Below are 18,219 nucleotides of genomic sequence, written 5' to 3' on the forward strand. Positions count from 1 at the left end.
GTGGAGGTGACAGAGTGGAGAGAATTATGAGTTATGTGATTTGATTTTTTGTGTTATTGGTATTGTATTATTTGTTTATTATAATGTTCTGATGATTTAAATTTGATTATTATATGTTTTAATTTGAATCTTAATAAAGTTTATCTACTTGCAAAAAAAGAAAAAAAGAAATGTGTAACTGTATTACACAACCGGCTATCTAGCTCTTCATGCCACAGTGATGACTCCCAAATATTATCATGGTTTGGTGTTATCAAGAACAATAGGGAAACCCCACTACTAGGCCATGAGTATTGATGGCTTCTTGAAACTAGGCAGATCCCACATTATCTGAGCCTAGTTTTTGCTTGAACTGAGCTCCTTGGGAGAATCCCATTTGCCCCATCTCAGTTATGGGGCATCATGTGGCCACCTACAAGCAAAAGACATGATGGGCAAGAGGTACCAGGAGACCACTTCTTCTGATGAACTACCGGTAATTGGAGATCAGCCAACCTGGTGTCTCCAGATGCTGATGGACTCCTATTAACACCAATCAGGATGGCCTGAGGTCTGATGGCAAAAGGCATTGGACTTTCCCTGGAGGAGCTCTATTGGACACCAAGTGGTGTAACCACTTAGTGGTTAAGAGCTTAAGCTGCAGAGGTCCAATCAGGTTTAGCTTGTGAGGATGTTGCGTTGGTGGGTGGCTATATTCGAGCCGTTTTGTTTTTAGCAGAATTTACAATCCCCAAAGAGGGATGCTTGTCAATTGCCAAGGAATAATAAATGATATGGGTTGGGATCCCCCTGGGAGCCCCAATTTTATGGGGCTGAGAACAGATCACGCCCCGGCCAAGAAAAGTATGCAGGAATGGGGCTGGGCCTCCCAATCAGCTGTCGTGTGCCCTGGTGGGCTACCGCTGGTGGCATAGGGCCCTGCCAGGCCTACCTGTAGTGGCGCTGGGGCTCCCCAGGCCTCACAACCTCCTCCCAACTTATGAGACATTGCACGTCAAACCCCCCTCCCCAGTGTCATGCAGAACTCGGTACCTCTGCAGAATGTGTGCAGAGCTGGAAAGACCCATCTTCCCTTAAAAAATAAACAAAACTCCAACTTGCAACTGCTGACCTTGGCATTTTTATTTTTATTTTTATTTTTTGCCTCCTAACTGGGCTATATGGATGTGTTGGGTTTATCAAAGAGGGGCAGTCTCTCGTCCGCAAAATCCCCAGGCTGGGCTGAGCTGGGAGCAACATTGTTCCAGAGGGATGCTGGGGGGGAGGCTTGGCAAAGATCCTGCTGAGGTTAACAGAAACTCCCTTTTCTTGCCAACAGGCCTGACAAAGAGAGTGGCTCCAAAATGAAAAGCTCATGAAATAATTCTGCCTCTTGGTCTTTAGCAGGACAAAGGGTCGTGACGAGTCAGCTGATCTGGGTTTTCATTGCCCTTTAATCCAACATTCTCGATTTTGATCACACATTCGTGAACTCGATAAATACTTCTGGTGCTTTAATGTGCCGGCTGCCTATAAATTCTGGTGCTTGGCTGCAGCACTTCCAGTGGCATAAGCAAACTCTGGTGCAACTGGTAAGCATCTTATTCTTTTTAAAAATCTCTCCCCCCCCCCGAATTTTAAAGCTGGTGGGTTTTTTGTTATATTGTTTTTTGGGTCCTCTTCTTTCCGTTCCAGGTGTGAATATCCTGTAAAGGAAATCCTAGCGGAGAAATTAGAAAGCAGCTCTCTAGTTCTCAGCCGGTTTCAGCTTCCACTGAGGCACCTCAAGTTAGGCTTCCAATATCTTTGTTCCAACCTGTCCTTACCTATGCTTTGAAAATCCAAATAGGAGAGCTGCCTCCATTGCCTTGGGAATATCTGTATTTAGAGAGGAGGAAGAGGGACAGCAGCAGTTGGAGGGGAATGCCCTGTGGACAAGAGGGAATTGAGACAGGCAAGAGTGGTTCACAGTCTGCATTAAGCTGTGCCAAGTGCTTAAAAACAGGTGGGGACGCAGGTGGTGCTGTGGGTTAAACCACTGAGCCTAGGGCTTGCCGATCAGAAGGTCGGTGGTTCAAATCCCCGCGACGGGGTGAGCTCCCATTGCTCAGCCCCAGCTCCTGCCAACCCAGCAGTCCAAAAGCACGTCAAAGTGCAAGTAGATAAATGCAGCGGGAAGGTAAACGGCGTTTCCGTGTGCTGCTCTGGTTCACCAGAAGCAGCTTTGTCATGCTGGCACCATCTCCCTGGAAGCTGTACACCATCTCCCTTGGCCAATAACGCGAGATGTGCGCCGCAATCCCAGAGTCGGTCACAACTGGACCTAATGGTGCTTAAAAAAGTAAAGTGGTGGATCCCTGACAATTAAGTCCAGTCACAGACAACTCTGGGGTTGCGGCGCTCATCTCGCTTTACAGGCCAAGGGAGCCGGCGTTTGTCCACAGTTTTTCCGAGTCATGTTGCCAGCATGACTAAGCCGCTGAAACCGTCGCGGGGATTCGAACCACCGACCTTCTGATCAGCAAGCTCAGGAGGCTCAGTGGTTTAGACCACGGCGCCACCTATGCTAAGTGCTTAGTTGTGAGTAATTCCTCCTGGCTAGATGTGTCCGGACTGTTTGGGTATTCCCCAGCACCTCGGCAGCAAGTAGAGGGTGTGATCCCCACCCCCCTTTTTTCTTTTGCAAACTTTTGCAAACTGACTGATTCCCTCTCCCTTTCAAATGTATATATTTTCTAGCTTCCTTTCACACACCAGTCTCTTTAACCCTGGCAAGTGTTTGTGTGGCCACCTGCAAATGGGGACCTTCCTGTTAGGTTTCCTGTCTAGAAATGTATATGGTGGGAAAGGGAGCTGGTTGCAGTGGCCGTTTAGGGCTGCATTGCAAATGAAGAGAGCCAAGTAGGGACAGGAGAACAAGTCCGTTTCTGCCCAAATTGCACTTCCCCTAGCGATTTCTGAACCAAAATGCAACTATCTTTCAAAATTTGCACTTCTCTGAGTTTTGTGGTGCAATTCTCCAACCCTTGAAAATGTTACAAAAATGCATCTATCTATTGGGGTAGGGTGAGCATAGCTTGCAAAAAAACATACATGTTAGGCACAGCTGCATACAGAGACGTGACAATTAGGGAAATGGCACACTAAAAGGATGGCAAATTTTCATGAGGATTTTTTTAAAATAAAAAGTGCAGATTGGTGTGGTGAACAGAGTGTAATATTGGGGCAAAAGAGAAATTGAGAGAAACTGAAGCTGTCTGATCAATCCTCTGCATGGGAGTTTGTCAGGAGATTGTCTCTTGCCAGCCTTGCCGCTCCAGCTACCTATCTCCGAGGACTAGTAAACCCAGCATTGGAGACAGCAATGCTTCTGAATACCAGTTGCTGGAAACCGCAGGAGGGGAGAGAGCTCTAGTGCTCATGTTCTCCTTGCAGGATTCCCATCTGTTTGGCCACTGTGAAGACAGAATGTTGCACTAGGTGGACCATTGGCCTGATCCAGCCAATGGCATTGCCTGGTTTCTGGTGCTCATGGAGCAGAGTGACCTGAACTTCCTCTGGGAAGGCCCCTACCTAGGATTGTGCAGAGTTAATTTCTCCCAGGTGGTGACTTTGCCCTCATCCTTCTAATCTGATGTGAGGTTCTCTCCCCAGGGAGCAGCTCATCCCCTTTTCATCATGGCTTCAGACCACCAAGCATCAAAACAGCAGCAAGCCAGCTCCAAGGTCAGTAAGGGGCAGGCCAGGAAGCTCAGAGGGCTTGCAGCCCTGCAGAGGCTCTCCCTGGAAATAACTCAACTGGGTGGAAAATTCCACTGCAGATCCAGAATCTTGCAGGGCAGCAGGAAGCAGTGACAAGAGTAGATTTTGGTCCAATCTTACATTTTATCAATAAAACAAAATGAGAACCTTTATAACAGGTGAGATCTTTCCTGTAAACAAAGGAGGTGTAAGATCAACAGAGAGTCTTGTAGCTTCTCAAAGACTAATGAATGTGTCATGGCACAAGCTTCTGTGGACTACAGCGTGGTACATAAAAGTGTTAAGTTGCTCAGAAGGCAAGCAGAATGCAAAATCATTACCCCACCATTTCTACCCATCTGCTGGCTTCTGTGCAGAAAGAGAAAAGCAAGCCTTTTCCACCTTCCCCATCAGCACCACACAGAAAAAGGCAGGAAGCACAGGTGGTGCAGGGGGCTTGGGCATCCTTGACATAGGGGAGCCTCTTAACTGTGTGGGCTGGTAGGGAGGACTATCCAGAGTTTCAGGCAGGAGGACATTCCCAGCCCTACCTGGAGATGCCAAGGATTGAACTTGGGGACATTCTGCATTCAAACCAGGTGCTCTGCCTCTGACCTACACAGTAGCACTGAGAAACCACGGAAGGATTTTCACGGAAGGATTTTCTTGAATGTGGTCTGGACTAACTCATGAGGTCTTTGACTTGGCTGGACCCTGCCCCAAGCAGAGCCACAGTGGGTGGTGTTGGTTCCTCCTGGCCCCCCAATCAATTCTCATTTATTGCTCCTATGTGGGGCGGGGGGGGGGCTGTAAAAGGCAAGTTGATTATAAGCGAGGACCAGGGCAGGATTCATGACTCCATCTCAGACTTCTACTCTGTGCAGCTTTTGCATCACTGAGGTCCCTCTTCAGCCCTCCAGGAAGCAGGATCACATGTGCCTGTTCATGCTTCAAAGATGCTTCAAAGCATCCTGTCAACTTTTTACACAAACCACAAAATGAACCAGAAGGTGGACAGAGCAGAGGAATGCTGTGGTGGGCAGGAGGGGAGGCCTTGGGTCTATTATTTATTACATTTATATCCCACCTTTTTCTCTAAGGAGCTCAAGGTGACTTACATGGTTCTCTCTCTCCTCACTTAATCCCCACAACAGCTCTGAGACGTAGGTTAGGCTTAGGGACAATGGCTGCCCCATGAGAACCTTTGTCTCCCAGGTCCTAGTCCAACACAGAGAGCCTGGTAGATGTTATGTATCTTGCTTTCCCTTTGGCCTGCTGCTCCTCCTCCAGGCACAAGCATTCCCATCCTTTAGCTGGAACCTCGGTGGATGGCACAAACCATGGAGGTCTTGGGCTAAAACTGGATAACTACCGGTATGTAGGCTAGGGGGGAAATTGGTGCAGGATGAAATCACTCAGTCGGGCCTGTCATAAGAATGTTACGGCATTGCTTGGTCAGAGCAAAGTCCTGTTTCCGCCTGTGAGCAGCCCAGGGAGGTCCATGAAGGAGGTACCCACCACCTCCTGCTGCCCTCCCAGTATCTGCTTCTCAGTAGGAGGCTGTCTCTGAAGGTGCCACTGGAAATCACGTCCTCGATTCATATTTCCACCTCCTTTGAAGTGTAAGTATCCCAACCCCTTCACATGACCTGCTCCACTTGCTCCCTGCTCAAGGACTGAAAGGGAACTCTGAAAGAGGGGAGTTTATAGGAAAGTTCACTGACTTGATGAAACCTGAATGCAGCCAAAATTCCCGGTGGATCATGACATTTGTAGCTCAGAGGTAGAGTATCTGCTTCAGTCCCATCTTCAGGTAGAGCTTGAAGAGACCCTCCCTGAAACCCTGGAGGGCCACTGCCAGTCAGTGAAGACAGCACTGAGCAGTGGCCTAGCGGGGGGGGGGCTGGGGGGTTCTGGGTACATTTATTGAGGGGGCACAAACAGGTGCCCCCATGGCAGACGAGGCAGGAGCCACAGGAAGGGGTGGCACTTCCTTTCCTTTGTGGCCAGCGAAGGGGCACCCCTTGGCAGGCCAAGAGGTCGGGGGAGGGGAGGCGCAGCCGCTGCAACTACCTCCCCCAGGGCATGACCCAGGGACAGAACGGTGGAGAGCAGGAGAGGCGTTCCTCTCCTCCGCTGACCTCTGTGTGATTGCACCCCCCCCCCCCACGCTGCATGGCAAGGCTGAGATCAGACAGTCACAAAGGCGCGCAGGGCTGCCAGGCATGTGCCCTTCAAATCAGTCTAATTAGATTGATTGCAAGCAGTGGCGACGGCAGGTCTGGTGCATCTGCATCTGCTCCCTCTGTGCCCCCCCCGGCACTCTGCGTGCCTGTCCCGGGCGGCAGCAGCATATGCTCCCCCATTGGTCCTGAGCTAGCTGGACCTGTGGCCCAATGCCATGGTGACTGCACCCACCTGTCCTCCTCAGTCCCTGCCTTCTCTGCCTATTGAAGGGCTGAAGGGCAGCTTCCCCAAACCTCCTCCCCTCCAGATGTTTGGATTGCAGCTTTCACCATCCACCCAGCATCAAAGGGCTCTGGGCAGGGTACCAGGTGTCTGTCTGTCTGTCTGTCTGTCTGTCTCTTTCTCGGGTTCCAGATTGTCGTCTTCGAACAGGAGAATTTCCAGGGTCGCTGCCATGAGCTGAATGCAGCTTGTCCCAATTTGAAGGAGGTTGGGCTAGAGAAAGTGGGCTCCATCCTGGTGCATTCAGGCCCGTAAGTCTCCTCTGGAAGTGGGAACAGGGGTCGGGAAAGATGCAAGGGCAACCTTCTGTGGCAAGGTGGGGTTGGGTCACACAGCTAGAAGTAGTCTCCTTTTTGACACGGCACAATTTCATGCAAGTGTCTTGTTTGTCCTTCAAAGGGCAAAATGAGGAGAACCTCCTGCCCCAACAGGAAAGAGGATCCCACTCTTCAGATAATTCTCTCAGGTAGCCTCTCAGGTGCCTCAGGTTCCAACATGACTGTCATGTCAATGACGAGCAAATATGACCCTCTTAGCCCCTTTTTTTGGGGGGGGTGATGTGTTTGGAGGAATGAGATTCTTATACTTCAGCTCCAACTTTCATTTTAATTTTTGTTAGGGTGAGGTTTTGGGTTTGAATTTATGAATGTATGGATCATTTGAGCAAGTTTGGGATTATTATTAATTCAGGGTTTAAGGCTGTTTATTTCCTGTTAAGTGAAGAATGGGTTGCAAATAGCAGAAGTAAATAAATAATTGAATTAAAATGTTGGAGTAGTTCCCCTCCTCTACACCACAGGCATAGATATCCTACCCCTTTTCTGCTAAATCTGAAGTGAGGACAGATCATTTATCTGTACTGCCAGGAAAAAGTTAGTTCTGCTCCAGCTGATGGAGATTTTTGTGGGGTGTGGGGGTATCTCTGTGCTTTTCCAGGTGGGTTGGTTATGAGCAGGCGAACTGCAAAGGGGAGCAATTTGTCTTTGAGAAAGGAGAATATCCCCGCTGGGACTCATGGACCAACAGCCGGAGGAGCGACAGCATCTCTGCCTTGAGGCCCATCAAAGTGGTGAGGAGGTGGGGTGGGGTGGTGAGGGGAGGGGAGGGGGACATTCTGGCTGGTGGCGGGCAGCACTCATGTAGTGAATGTCCTGGGCTGGGTAGGATCTCTTTGTTCATTCCTCCCTCCAAGGACCCCTTTTAATAACAGAATGTATTTCTTGCAGAGAGAGGTTTAGAAGAGAGATTCCTACTCTCTGGTAGCACAGTTAGGCACAATGGCGATAGCTACCAAGTTAGATCTAACTTGGTTAGATATTACATCTACCCTTATCCACTTTTAAACAAATGTTCTTTACAAAAATACTTAGACTAGAATAAAATAACAGACACTTGGCTTTGCAAATAAGTGAATGTTTTACTCAGAGTTTCCAAAAGTTACAGCAAGAAAGTCTCCATCTGTTGGCGGTCATACAAAGAAATGTTTTTTTTTAAGGATCATGAAGTTTTTGGGATAGCAAAATGCAGGCTATATTAATCTCCTTTTTGGAGAGGTTCAGCTCAATGGCAGCATTTGCTGAGCCCGAGTAAAAGCGGCAGTGGCAGGAAGAGAAAGACACTGAGAAGGGGGGAGGGGGGAGCCTGCTGAGAGCCTGCTAAGCAACACCTACTCTGATAACTTGAGCTCAGGGTTAACCCTTTCATGCACACAAGTATTACAGCAGTGGGTAAACTGCATATTACAGCATATTACAGCTGCGGGTGGCGCTGTGGTTAAACCACAGAGCCTAGGGCTTGCCAGTCAGAAGGTTGGTGGTTCAAATCCCCGTGACGGGGTGAGCTCCCGTTGCTCAGTCCCTGCTCCTGCCAACCTAGCAGTTTGAAAGCACGTCAAAGTGCAAGTAGATAAATAGGTACCACTACAGTGGGAAGGTAAACGACGTTTCCATGTGCTGCTCTGGTTCACCAGAAGCGGCTTTGTCATGCTGGCCACATGACCTGGAAGCTGTACGCCGGCTCCCTCGGCCAATAACGCGAGATGAGCGCCGCAACCCCAGAGTCGGTCACGACTGGACCTAATGGTCAGGGGTCCCTTTACCTTTACAGCATTTATACCCTGCCCTTTTCCCAAGCTAGGATTCAAAGAGACGTCCAACATTTAAAAACACCATTATGAAATACAAAGTAATCCCAACAAACTAGTTAAAAACCAATAGTTAAAATACATTAGAACACCAGCAATTAAAATGCAGTTTGCCCCAACAGCAACACTGTCTGTACCTTAGTTTCCAAAGCCCTGTCCAAACAGGAAGGTCTCAACCTGCCAGCAGAAGGATGACAAAGAGGGAGCCAGTCTAGGCTCTCTTGGGAGGGAATCTCACATTCTGGGAGCAGCTGTAGAAAAGACTCACTCTTGGCTCACCACCAGCTGTGTTTCTGATGCTGTTGGGACCAAGAGCACCTGCTCACCCAAAGATCTTAACACCTGGGCAGGTTTGCGTGGGGAGATGGGATCTTTCAGGTAGCCTGGGCCCAATTATATAGCACTTTGAATTGTGCCCGGAATCAGATTGGTAGCCTGTGAGATTGTTTTGACTGGGCTGTAGTGTGCTGAGCTGGTCTGCATAATTCTCCCACCCACCCCTTCATCCTCACAAGGATCCTACAATGTAAATCTACTCCAAGGGTTTGAGCCCAGAGGAGTGGAGCTGGCATGCTTCTGCTCCTGCCCAGTGAGCCAGGGTTTGCATGTGGCTTTTCCCCTTGGTGCTGACCATGGCCAGTCACGCCCTTCTTCTTCCTTTGCTCTGTCCCCATTCCCCATAACCTTGGCCTGGTGCGACTTCCTCCTAGGACAGCCAGGAGCACAAGATCGTCCTCTATGAGAACCCCAGTTTCACTGGAAAGAAGATAGAGATCATTGATGACGATGTGCCCAGTTTCCATGCCCATGGCTACCAGGAGAAGGTGTCCTCTGTGCGCGTCCAAAGTGGCACGTAAGTCCTCTGCCAGGCAGCTTGGCACGCTTGATTGGCCGAGAAAGCTCATTTCCTGAAGATTCAGGGGAGGAGTGGCACAAAAGCCTCTGAGGTGTTCCTGGACTCAACTGAAGGCAACTGGGGTTTTTGCAGGATCACCACTGGCATGCACCTAGAAACATTGGTCTATCTATCTCAGTATTGCCTACACTGACTGGTAGCGGCTCTCTCGCCCAGTCCTCCCTGGAGATGCCAGCGGAGATTGAACCTGGGACCCTCTGCTTGCAAGACAGATGCTCTTCCACTGAGCTATGGCCCTCCATAAGGACAGTGCAAAAAAGGTGCTGGAGATGGGGGCACAGGCGTGGGGTATCTAAGGCTGGGCCTCGTTAGGGTCCAGTCTATGTCTTATAGGAAGTGCCCAGAGTCTGAGCCAGAGTGCTGCTTAACCTGGTGCCCTTCAGGTCTTTTGAATGACAACTCTCATTAGCTCTGACCATTGGCCAGGGTGGGAGTGGAGGGCACCAGGTTGGGGGTTCAGGTGGGGTCTTTCCCAGCTCTGCCTGGGGTGGGTTGAATCTAGGGCCCTTTGCATGGGGGTCAGGGGCTCTGTCACTGAACTAGGCCCTAGATCTCCTTGATAGGATTGTGCAAATTCATTTCTTCCTTGGGTTCACATGTTGCACTCAGCCCACATTCACACCAAACATTTGAAGCACTATAATACTGCTTTAAAAAGCCGTGGCTTCCCGCAAAGAATTCTGGGAGCTGAAGTCTGTTAAGTGTGCTAAGCACTGTTTGGAGACCGCTGTTCTCTGAGTGGTTTGACAATCAGTCCCTCTTTCCAGGGAATTATGGGAATTGTGGCTCTGTGAGAAGCCCAGAGGTATTCTAGCAATGCTCAGCACCCTTAACAGACTACAGCTCCCAGAATTCTTTGCAGGAAGTCATTGCTTCTTAAAGTGGCACCATAGCTCTTTAAATGCATGGTGTAGATGTGGCTCAGTCAGAGCTGCAAGCAGCAGCAGATCCATGATCATCCCCCCTGGATGGTGGAAGCATATAGGAAGCTCCTTTTGGCTTTTGGAAACAAATGAGATGCTTTCCTTAATGTTCAGTTCTAAATATAACAAATGTGTTACAGACTGCAAGCAAAACAGAGCGGAAAGCTCTGTTCACTAGCCAGATGGCCATTAGCCCAGCCATCACCTGGGATGAATAGCTGGTGTCACCTCCCACTGTGTGCTGTGCTGACTCCACTTCCCTTTTGCAGATGGGTGGGATACCAGTATCCTGGCTACCGAGGCTACCAGTACCTCTTTGAGAAGGGGGACTACAAGGACAGCGCTGAGTTTGGTGCTCAGCAGCCCCAGATCCAGTCGGTGCGGCGTATCCGGGACATGCAGTGGCACCAGAGGGGGGCCTTCCATCCTGCCAGCTAAGCCTTCCACTCCCCTTCACTGACTGGGGTGGATGAGAGAGCCCTGACCTGGTCATCTCCCCACCACCACCAGCTGGGGCCACCTCTTCTGCACGCTCATGGGTGTGAGTAACTGTTCTTGCTACTGCTGCCATCACCATGGAATCGCCTGAATAAAGCTTTGCCATTCGAACACAATTCTTGGTCTTTTCTGTTCCACTCATGATAATCCTAGAATCATGGAATAGTAGCGTTGGAGGGGCTCCCTGATGGTCATCTAGTCCAGCCCCCTGCCGTGCAGGAATCAAAGCTACGGCATCCTTGACAGATGGGCACCCAACTTCTGTTTGAATACTTCCAGTGAAGGAGAGTCCACCACCTTCACAGGGCGTCCATTCCACTGCCAAACGGCTCTTGCCGTCAGAAAGTTCTTTGTGAGGTTTAATCAGAATTTCCTTTCTTACCATTTGAATCCAAGCTCACTCCACCCTCTGGGTGTCTGACCATCCTGTCCCCTCGCAGTCAGTCTCCTCTTTGCAGGCTCAACATCCCTAACTCCATCAACTGCTCCTCAGAAGGCTTGGCCTTAGATCACCTTGGCTGTCCTCTGCACACCTTCCAGCTTGACAATATCTGTGGATATTGGGAGTCCCAGGTGGGATCTGACCAACCCAGATGTCTGGCCAAAGGCTGCTTGCTTTGGGTTCCCCACCTCCCTCAAGGAAAGCCCCAGCCAGTGCCTCAGCCATGAGACCTGGAACAGACGCAGGACCCCAGAGCGAGGTGCCACTTCTGGTCGGCATAATTTCTAGCCAAGAGAGGTGCCATGGCCTCCCATTCTTCCTGGAAGGCTCCAAATCCCACCTAAATGGGGTGGTGATGGTGGTGCCTTTATTCAGGCAAATGGGAAGGCGAAGTGTACTGGTCCGAGGCAGAGCCATAGCCGTTTGCCACTTTGTTTTTCAAAATTAACCTCCAAGGGAGAAGCAGTCCATCTCTTCTATCCCGGCGGTTCATTATAAGAACTGTGACTTTAAGAACACCTGGCTGAGCTTGTTGTTTTCCTCCTCCCTTCCAATCTCTTTTTCCTTGTGGGTTGTGTATTTTAGATTGCAGAGCCAAGGGCAAAACTGTCTACTGGTTTTTGTAAGCTGCTTCGCCGCAGGGGTGTGTGTGTATCTTTTTGGCTGAATAGCGAGACAGAAATGTTTTAGAATGATAGATGAAGGGGGAAGACACGCCCAGGCACAGCAGGGGAAACTTGGAGGCGGGGGGGGGGGGCTTTTACATACCAACCTGAAAAGCAGCTGCCTGGTCTCCCCAGTTCCTCCTCAGACTGGATCCAATTGTGCCTCTTGGACAGGCTGTGGCTGGTTCAGCAAAGAGGACAGAGGGGAACTTGGCCTCTCCTTTGCTGGTTTGGAGGCTGCAGGACTACAGAGCAGGGAGGGGCTCAAAGGAGGACCACCAGCTTGAGGAGGTGCTCTCATTGGGCAAGTAACATTTGCATGGGGTGCAGGCGGAACCCTGGTCAACTCGGCCATCCTCCGAGACGTCACCAAGGACCAAGAAGCACATGACTGGGGTGGCATGGTGGCCATGGGTTAAACAGCCCCGATGGTAAATAGCAGAGGCAGAAAACCATTGTGCACACTTACAACAGAATTCTGCAATAGAGAATGATCAGATAGTGACAGCTGGTGACGAATGCTAGGTCTGGTCAGTTCAGATGGCGACAGGCAGTCCTTGAAGTATTGCGATCCTGAGCCATTTAAGGCTTTATAAGTCAAAACCAGCACTTTGAATGGGTTCCGGAAACTAAGTGGCAGCCTGTGCAGTTGGGCCAGGATCAATGTTATATGCTCAAACCATCTGCAAAGGTAGCCCCACATATAACATGTTGCAGTAATCCAACCTATAGGTTACTTTGACTCACAGCTCCTTGGATGGGAAGTGACCCTAAGAGACGCCTCCACTCCAGCCTCCAAAAGGGTTGAAAGTGGAGGGGCAGGGAGAAGAACAGCAAGGAGAAGAGCAAGTAAAAGTCATTTTATGAGAAATAAAAGGGAAAGTCTCCTGCTCAAGAAGGGTGTGGAAAGAGCAGCTGAGTCTTTTAGGGGAGGTGGAGTCCATGCCAAAATGCAGCCCTTGTCTTAACATATTCATAGAATCATAGAGTTGGAAGAGACCACAAGGGCCATCCAGTCCAACCCCCTGCCAAGCAGGAAACACCATCAAAGCATTCCTGACATATGGCTGTCAAGCCTCCGCTTAAAGACCTCCAAAGAAGGAGACTCCACCACACTCCTTGGTAGCAAATTCCACTGTCTTACTGTCAGGAAGTTCTTCCTAATGTTTAGGTGGAATCTTCTTTCTTGTAGCTTGAATCCATTGCTCCGTGTCCGCTTCACTGGAGCAGCAGAAAACAACCTTTCTCCCTCCTCTACATGGCATCCTTTTATATATTTAAACATGGCTATCATATCACCCCTTAACCTTCTCTTCTCTAGGCTAAACACACCCAGCTCCCTAAGCCGTTCCTCATAAGGCATCGTTTCCAGGCCTTTGACCATTTTGGTTGCCCTCCTCTGGACACGTTCCAGCTTGTCAGTATCCTTCTTGAACTGTGGTGCCCAGAACTGGACACAGTACTCCAGGTGAGGTCTGACCAGAGCAGAATACAATGGTACTATTGCTTCCCTTGAGCTAGGTCAGGCATCCCCAAACTGCGACCCTCCATATGTTTTGGCCTACAGCTCCCATGATCCCTAGCTAAGAGGGATGGGTCAGGAATGATGGGAATTGTAGTCCAAAACATCTGGAGGGCCGAAGTTTGGAGATGCCTGATCTAGATGCTATACTCCTATTGATGCAGCCCAGAATTGCATTGGCTTTTTTAGCTGCTGCACCACACTGTTGACTCATGTCAAGTTTGTGGTCTACCAAGACTCCTAGATCCTTTTCACATGTACTGCTGTCAAGCCAGGTGTCACCCATCCTGTATTTGTGCCTTTCATTATTATTATTTTGCCCAAGTGTAGTACTTTACATTTATCCCTGTTCAAATTCATCTTGTTTGCTTTGGCCCAGTTCTCTAATCTGTTAAGGTCATTTTGAAGTGTGATCCTGTCCTCTGGGGTATTAGCCAACCCTCCCCATTTGGTGTCATCTGCAAACTTGCTCAGAATGCCCTCAAGCCCATCATCCAAGTCATTGATAAAGATGTGGAATAAGACTGGGCCCAAGACAGAACCCTGTGGCACCCCACTAGTCACTACTCTCCAGGATGAGGAGGAACCCTTTGGGTTCGGTCAGTCAGCCAGTTACACATCCACTGAATGGATACAATGAAACACAGTTAGGAGAGACATGAGGAAGTCAACAATGTCAGGGATTTAGATATATAAACAGGATTATATTATTTTTTGTTTCTTTGTATTGTTGTTTTTCATTTTTGTATGTGATTTTTTTGTATGTTTGTATTTTGTACTTCTGTTGTATCCCACATGGGGTCTGACCCATGTGGTTTGTTATTATGTGTTTTTGTTTTTCTGCTATAAAACCCAATAAATATATATTTTTAAAAAACAAACAAATCCACTGAATGGTAGCATTGTCTAGCCCACATTTTACCAGCTTCTTTAAAAGAATATCATGGGGCACCTTGTCAAAGGCCTTGCTGAAATCAAGATAGGCTACATCCACAGCATTCCCTTCATCTACCAGGCTTGTAATTCTGTCAAAAAATGAGATCAGATTAGTCTGACATGACTTATTTTTCAGGAACCCATGCTGACTTTTACTGATCACAGAGTTTCTTTCTAGGTGCTCACAGACCGTTTGCTTAATGATCTGCTCTAGAATCTTTCCTGGTATTGATGTCAGGCTGACTGGGCAGTAATTGTTTGGGTCCTCTCTTTTCCCCTTTTTGAAAATAGGGACAACATTTGCCCTCCTCCAGTCTGCTGGGACTTCGCCTGTTCTCCAGGAATTTTCAAAGATTACTGCCAGTGGTTCTGAAATCACCTCTGCCAGTTCTTTTAATACTCTTGGATGTAGTTCATCTAAACTAGCCAAGTACTCTTGTACTACCTCCTTACTTATTCTGGGCTGTGTTTCCCCTGCTGAATCATCTGCTCCATATTCTTCAGGTCGGCCATTGTTTTCTTTTTTTGCAGAAGACTGAGGCAAAGAAGGCATTGAGGAGTTCTGCCCTTTCTCTGTCCCCTGTTCGCATTTCACCATCTTCTCCTCTAAGTGACCCCACTGTTTCCTTGTTCTTCCTTTTGCTACGGACATACCCATAAAAGTCCTTTTTGTTGCTTTTAACCTCTCTGGCGAGCCTGAGTTCATTCTGTGCTTTAGCTTTTCTGACTTTGTCTCTACATGTGCTGGCTATATGTTTGAATTCCTCTCTGGTGATTTCCCCCTTTTTCCATTTTTTGTACATATCCCTTTTAAATCTTAACTCAGTTAAAAGTTCTTTAGATAGCCACCCTGGCTTCTTTAGGCACCTTCCATGTTTCCGTCTCATTGGTATTGCCTGAAGTTGTGCTTTTAATATCTCCCTTTTAACAAACTCCCAACCATCATGAACTCCCTTCCCTTTTACTATTTCTGTCCCTGGGATTTCACCCAGCATTTCCCTAAGTCAGTGATGGGCAACCTTTTGAACTTGGTGTGTCAAAATTCGCCAAAAAACCGATCATAACTCAGGTGGTGTGTCACTTCGAGGAAAAAAAACATAATTTCGCGATATTTATAGTTAAAATATCAAAAATGTATAATTGTAATATATAACTGTATTTAATAAACCAAAAACTAATTATTTAACCAAACCAAACCAAAAACTCCTTATTTATCACAAAGTGCCCAGAGCTGTTGAGCTTTTTGGGGGGAGCTGCTGACCAAAGTTTTGGAGGCTTTTTTGGGGGTGCAAAAGTTGCTTTGCTTTTGGGGGGGATGCCCCAAAGGTGCTGCACTTTTTTTGGGGGGGAGAGAACAGAAATGAATGGTGAATAATACCTTCACTGGAACTAACACGCAGCTGACATAGTCTGCCAAAGCACAAAAAAACCCCCAGCACAGAACGGGTTAAAAAACGAACACTGTTACACCCAATCAGAAAAAAACAGCACAGAAAGGGTTAAAAACCAATCTCTTGCTACCAGCAGCAGCAACAACAACAAAAGGATCCGGGTTTTAACAGCGGAGACAAGCTGTAGCGTGAGGAGCACAAACGGGGGGGGGGGGGGAAGAACAAATGGGGAGAAAGAAACAACAGCGTGAATGGGCCGATGGGGCGCGTGCCAGCAGTGAGGGCTCTGTGTGTCACGTCTGACACGCGTGTCATAGGTTCGCCATCACTGCCCTAAGTTTTCTGAAGTTGGCTTTCTTAAAGGACATCCCAGGATGGAATCAGAAGTTGAGGCAGCTTCTGTAAATTCAGGAAGTCCCAGGAAAATCAGGACAGTTCCCAGACTTCCCTGGGAAGTGGGATGGAATGGTCAGTCACTGGGGCAAAGAAGGTGTTTCCTAACAACTCTCACTGGACCATGGAAAGCCCACAAGCAGGCCTTCACCAAGAGCCCTGTGTCCTCCTGCAGTTTCCAGCAACTGCCATTCAGGAGCATAACCATGGTGGTTTTTGTAGTATTGATAACCTTCCCCTCCATGTCTGAGCTTTTCTTTCCTATTTCTTCCAAAAGTCTAGGCCTAGGATCCACGTACCTACGGAACCGCCTCTCCTGGTATGCCCCACGGAGGACCTTAAGGTCCATAAATAAAAACACTTCAGAAGTCCTGAGCCCCAAGGAGGTTAGATTGGCCTTAATCAGGGCCAGGGCCTTTTCAGCTCTGGCCCCAGCCTGGTGGAACGCCCTACCGCAGGAGATCAGGGCCCTGTGGGAGCTGTTCTACCTGGCCTTTGGGCTGGATTCAGTCTAACCCGCCCCCCCTCTTTGATGGAACCCCTTATACGGGATTTGTATATAAAATTTCCCTCGGCTCTTTTTGCCGGTCCATGTAGGACCAGCATGGAGAGTTGGCCCCGGTGAATATTTCATGTTTTCTCCCCTTATGACTTTGATCTATAGGCTACCGCCCAAACGAGGCTGCATTTTAAGCTGCATTTTAAACTGTATTCTAACTTATATTTTATATTTTAATCAACTGTTTTGTGTTTGTTTGTTTTGTTTTTAATGTTTTTATTGTTATTTATATTTAGTGTTAGCCGCCCTGAGCCCTGTCTTGGCCGGGGAGGGCGGGGTATAAATTAAATTTTATTATTATTATTATTATTATTATTAGTCATTGGATCTCCATGACCTCTAGTGTAATGAGAGAGGGTTGCATGTTCAGGCTTTAGTGTTCCCTGGTGTGAGTGTATGCAACCTGGACCCTTCATGGTGCTGTGTGGAGAGGCTGCCATGGGGAAACATGGTGGTGTCATCCTGGGAGCACATCTGACCACGTAAGTGCACCAGGATCATAGAATTGTAGAGCTGGAATGTACCCAAGGGTCATCTAGTCCAACCCTTGGCAGTGGAATTTGCTGCCAAGGATTGTGGTGGAGTCTCCTTCTTTGGAGGTCTTCAAGCGGAGGCTTGATGCCCATCTGTCAGGAATGCTTTGATGGTGTTTCCTGCTTGGCAGGGGGTTGGACTGGATGGCTCTTGTGGTCTCTTCCAACTCTATGATTCTATGAACCCCTTGCAAAACAGGAATCACAGCTAAGGGGACCAAAGGAGGTCATCTAGTGCAGCACCCTTGCTGGGCATGTCCCACACTGGGCATTGAGGTGACTTCAGAAAAAGTCCAAAAGCTGGGCATGGAGGCAAGCAGCCCCTCTCAACCCTCAACTTTTCTGAAAGATTGGAATAAATTTATGTTGTATTTGAAAGACAACTGACAACAACTGACATCATTACCCGTGTTTCTCATATTATAAGACACGTCTTATATTTATTTTTTCCTTAAAAAAACACACTATGGCTTATTTTCAAGGGATGTCTTATTTTTTTCCTCCTCCTCCTGCTGCGGCCGGCATTGCTGCTGCGCCTATCACTATGTCTTATTTTTGGGGTATGGCTTATATTCCTTGAATGCTTAAAAATCCTGCTATGGCTTATTTTATGGGTATGTCTTAAAATATGAGAAACAGGGTAGTAGGGTTACAAGAAGGACAAAAATATAATTTATTATTAAGAGTGATTTTAAAAATTTTTATAAAAGGATTGGATTTAATAATAATTAAATATAATCAAATGCAGGATTAGAGAATCTTTGAAAACCATTAGCCGGGGGGGGGGGGAGTCTCAGGCTTATGGTTTATTTTGTTATACATGTTGTTTATTTTGTTGTTTATTTTGTTATACAATAATAATGTTATGTTTGAAAAACTTGTAAAAACCAATAAAATTACTATAAAAAGAGACAACAATGATTATGAAGGACTACACATGTGAAATGGATTTCATATTTTTAAGAAACAACTGAGGCGCTGTCTGTAAGGAGGTAATGATGGGCAGCTGTTAGAATAGACAACAAGTGAAGGATGAAATGGATACTAATGAAGAGATAATGTGGCTATAGGAGGAAAAGATGAACATGTGTTTGCAACAGGAGTGGGGA

At 47.8% G+C, this 18,219-nt stretch overlaps 1 protein-coding gene across 1 annotated transcript; it reads left to right on the plus strand.

Moving 5' to 3' along the window:
- Positions 1 to 3,657: 3,657 nt before the first annotated feature.
- LOC118095302 (beta-crystallin B2) lies at positions 3,658 to 10,609 on the plus strand. The gene is made up of 5 exons (XM_035136437.1): positions 3,658 to 3,705; positions 6,322 to 6,440; positions 7,126 to 7,258; positions 9,043 to 9,185; positions 10,441 to 10,609. The coding sequence occupies exons 1-5, from the start codon at positions 3,658 to 3,660 to the stop codon at positions 10,607 to 10,609; spliced, it is 612 nt and encodes a 203-aa protein (XP_034992328.1).
- The last annotated feature ends 7,610 nt before the right edge of the window (positions 10,610 to 18,219 follow it).

Source organism: Zootoca vivipara, chromosome 13 (genome assembly GCF_963506605.1).
Source record: "Zootoca vivipara chromosome 13, rZooViv1.1, whole genome shotgun sequence".
In the NCBI taxonomy this organism is placed as follows: Eukaryota; Metazoa; Chordata; class Lepidosauria; order Squamata; family Lacertidae; genus Zootoca; species Zootoca vivipara.

Bases quoted from the DNA above. Each gene is read 5' to 3' on its own strand.
- LOC118095302 (XM_035136437.1), top strand. From the start codon at position 3,658: ATGGCTTCAGACCACCAAGCATCAAAACAGCAGCAAGCCAGCTCCAAG. The intron at 3,706-6,321 runs GTCAGTAAGGGG...CTCGGGTTCCAG, and splicing joins AGCAGCAAGCCAGCTCCAAG to ATTGTCGTCTTCGAACAGGA. The intron at 7,259-9,042 runs GTGAGGAGGTGG...ACTTCCTCCTAG, and splicing joins CCTTGAGGCCCATCAAAGTG to GACAGCCAGGAGCACAAGAT.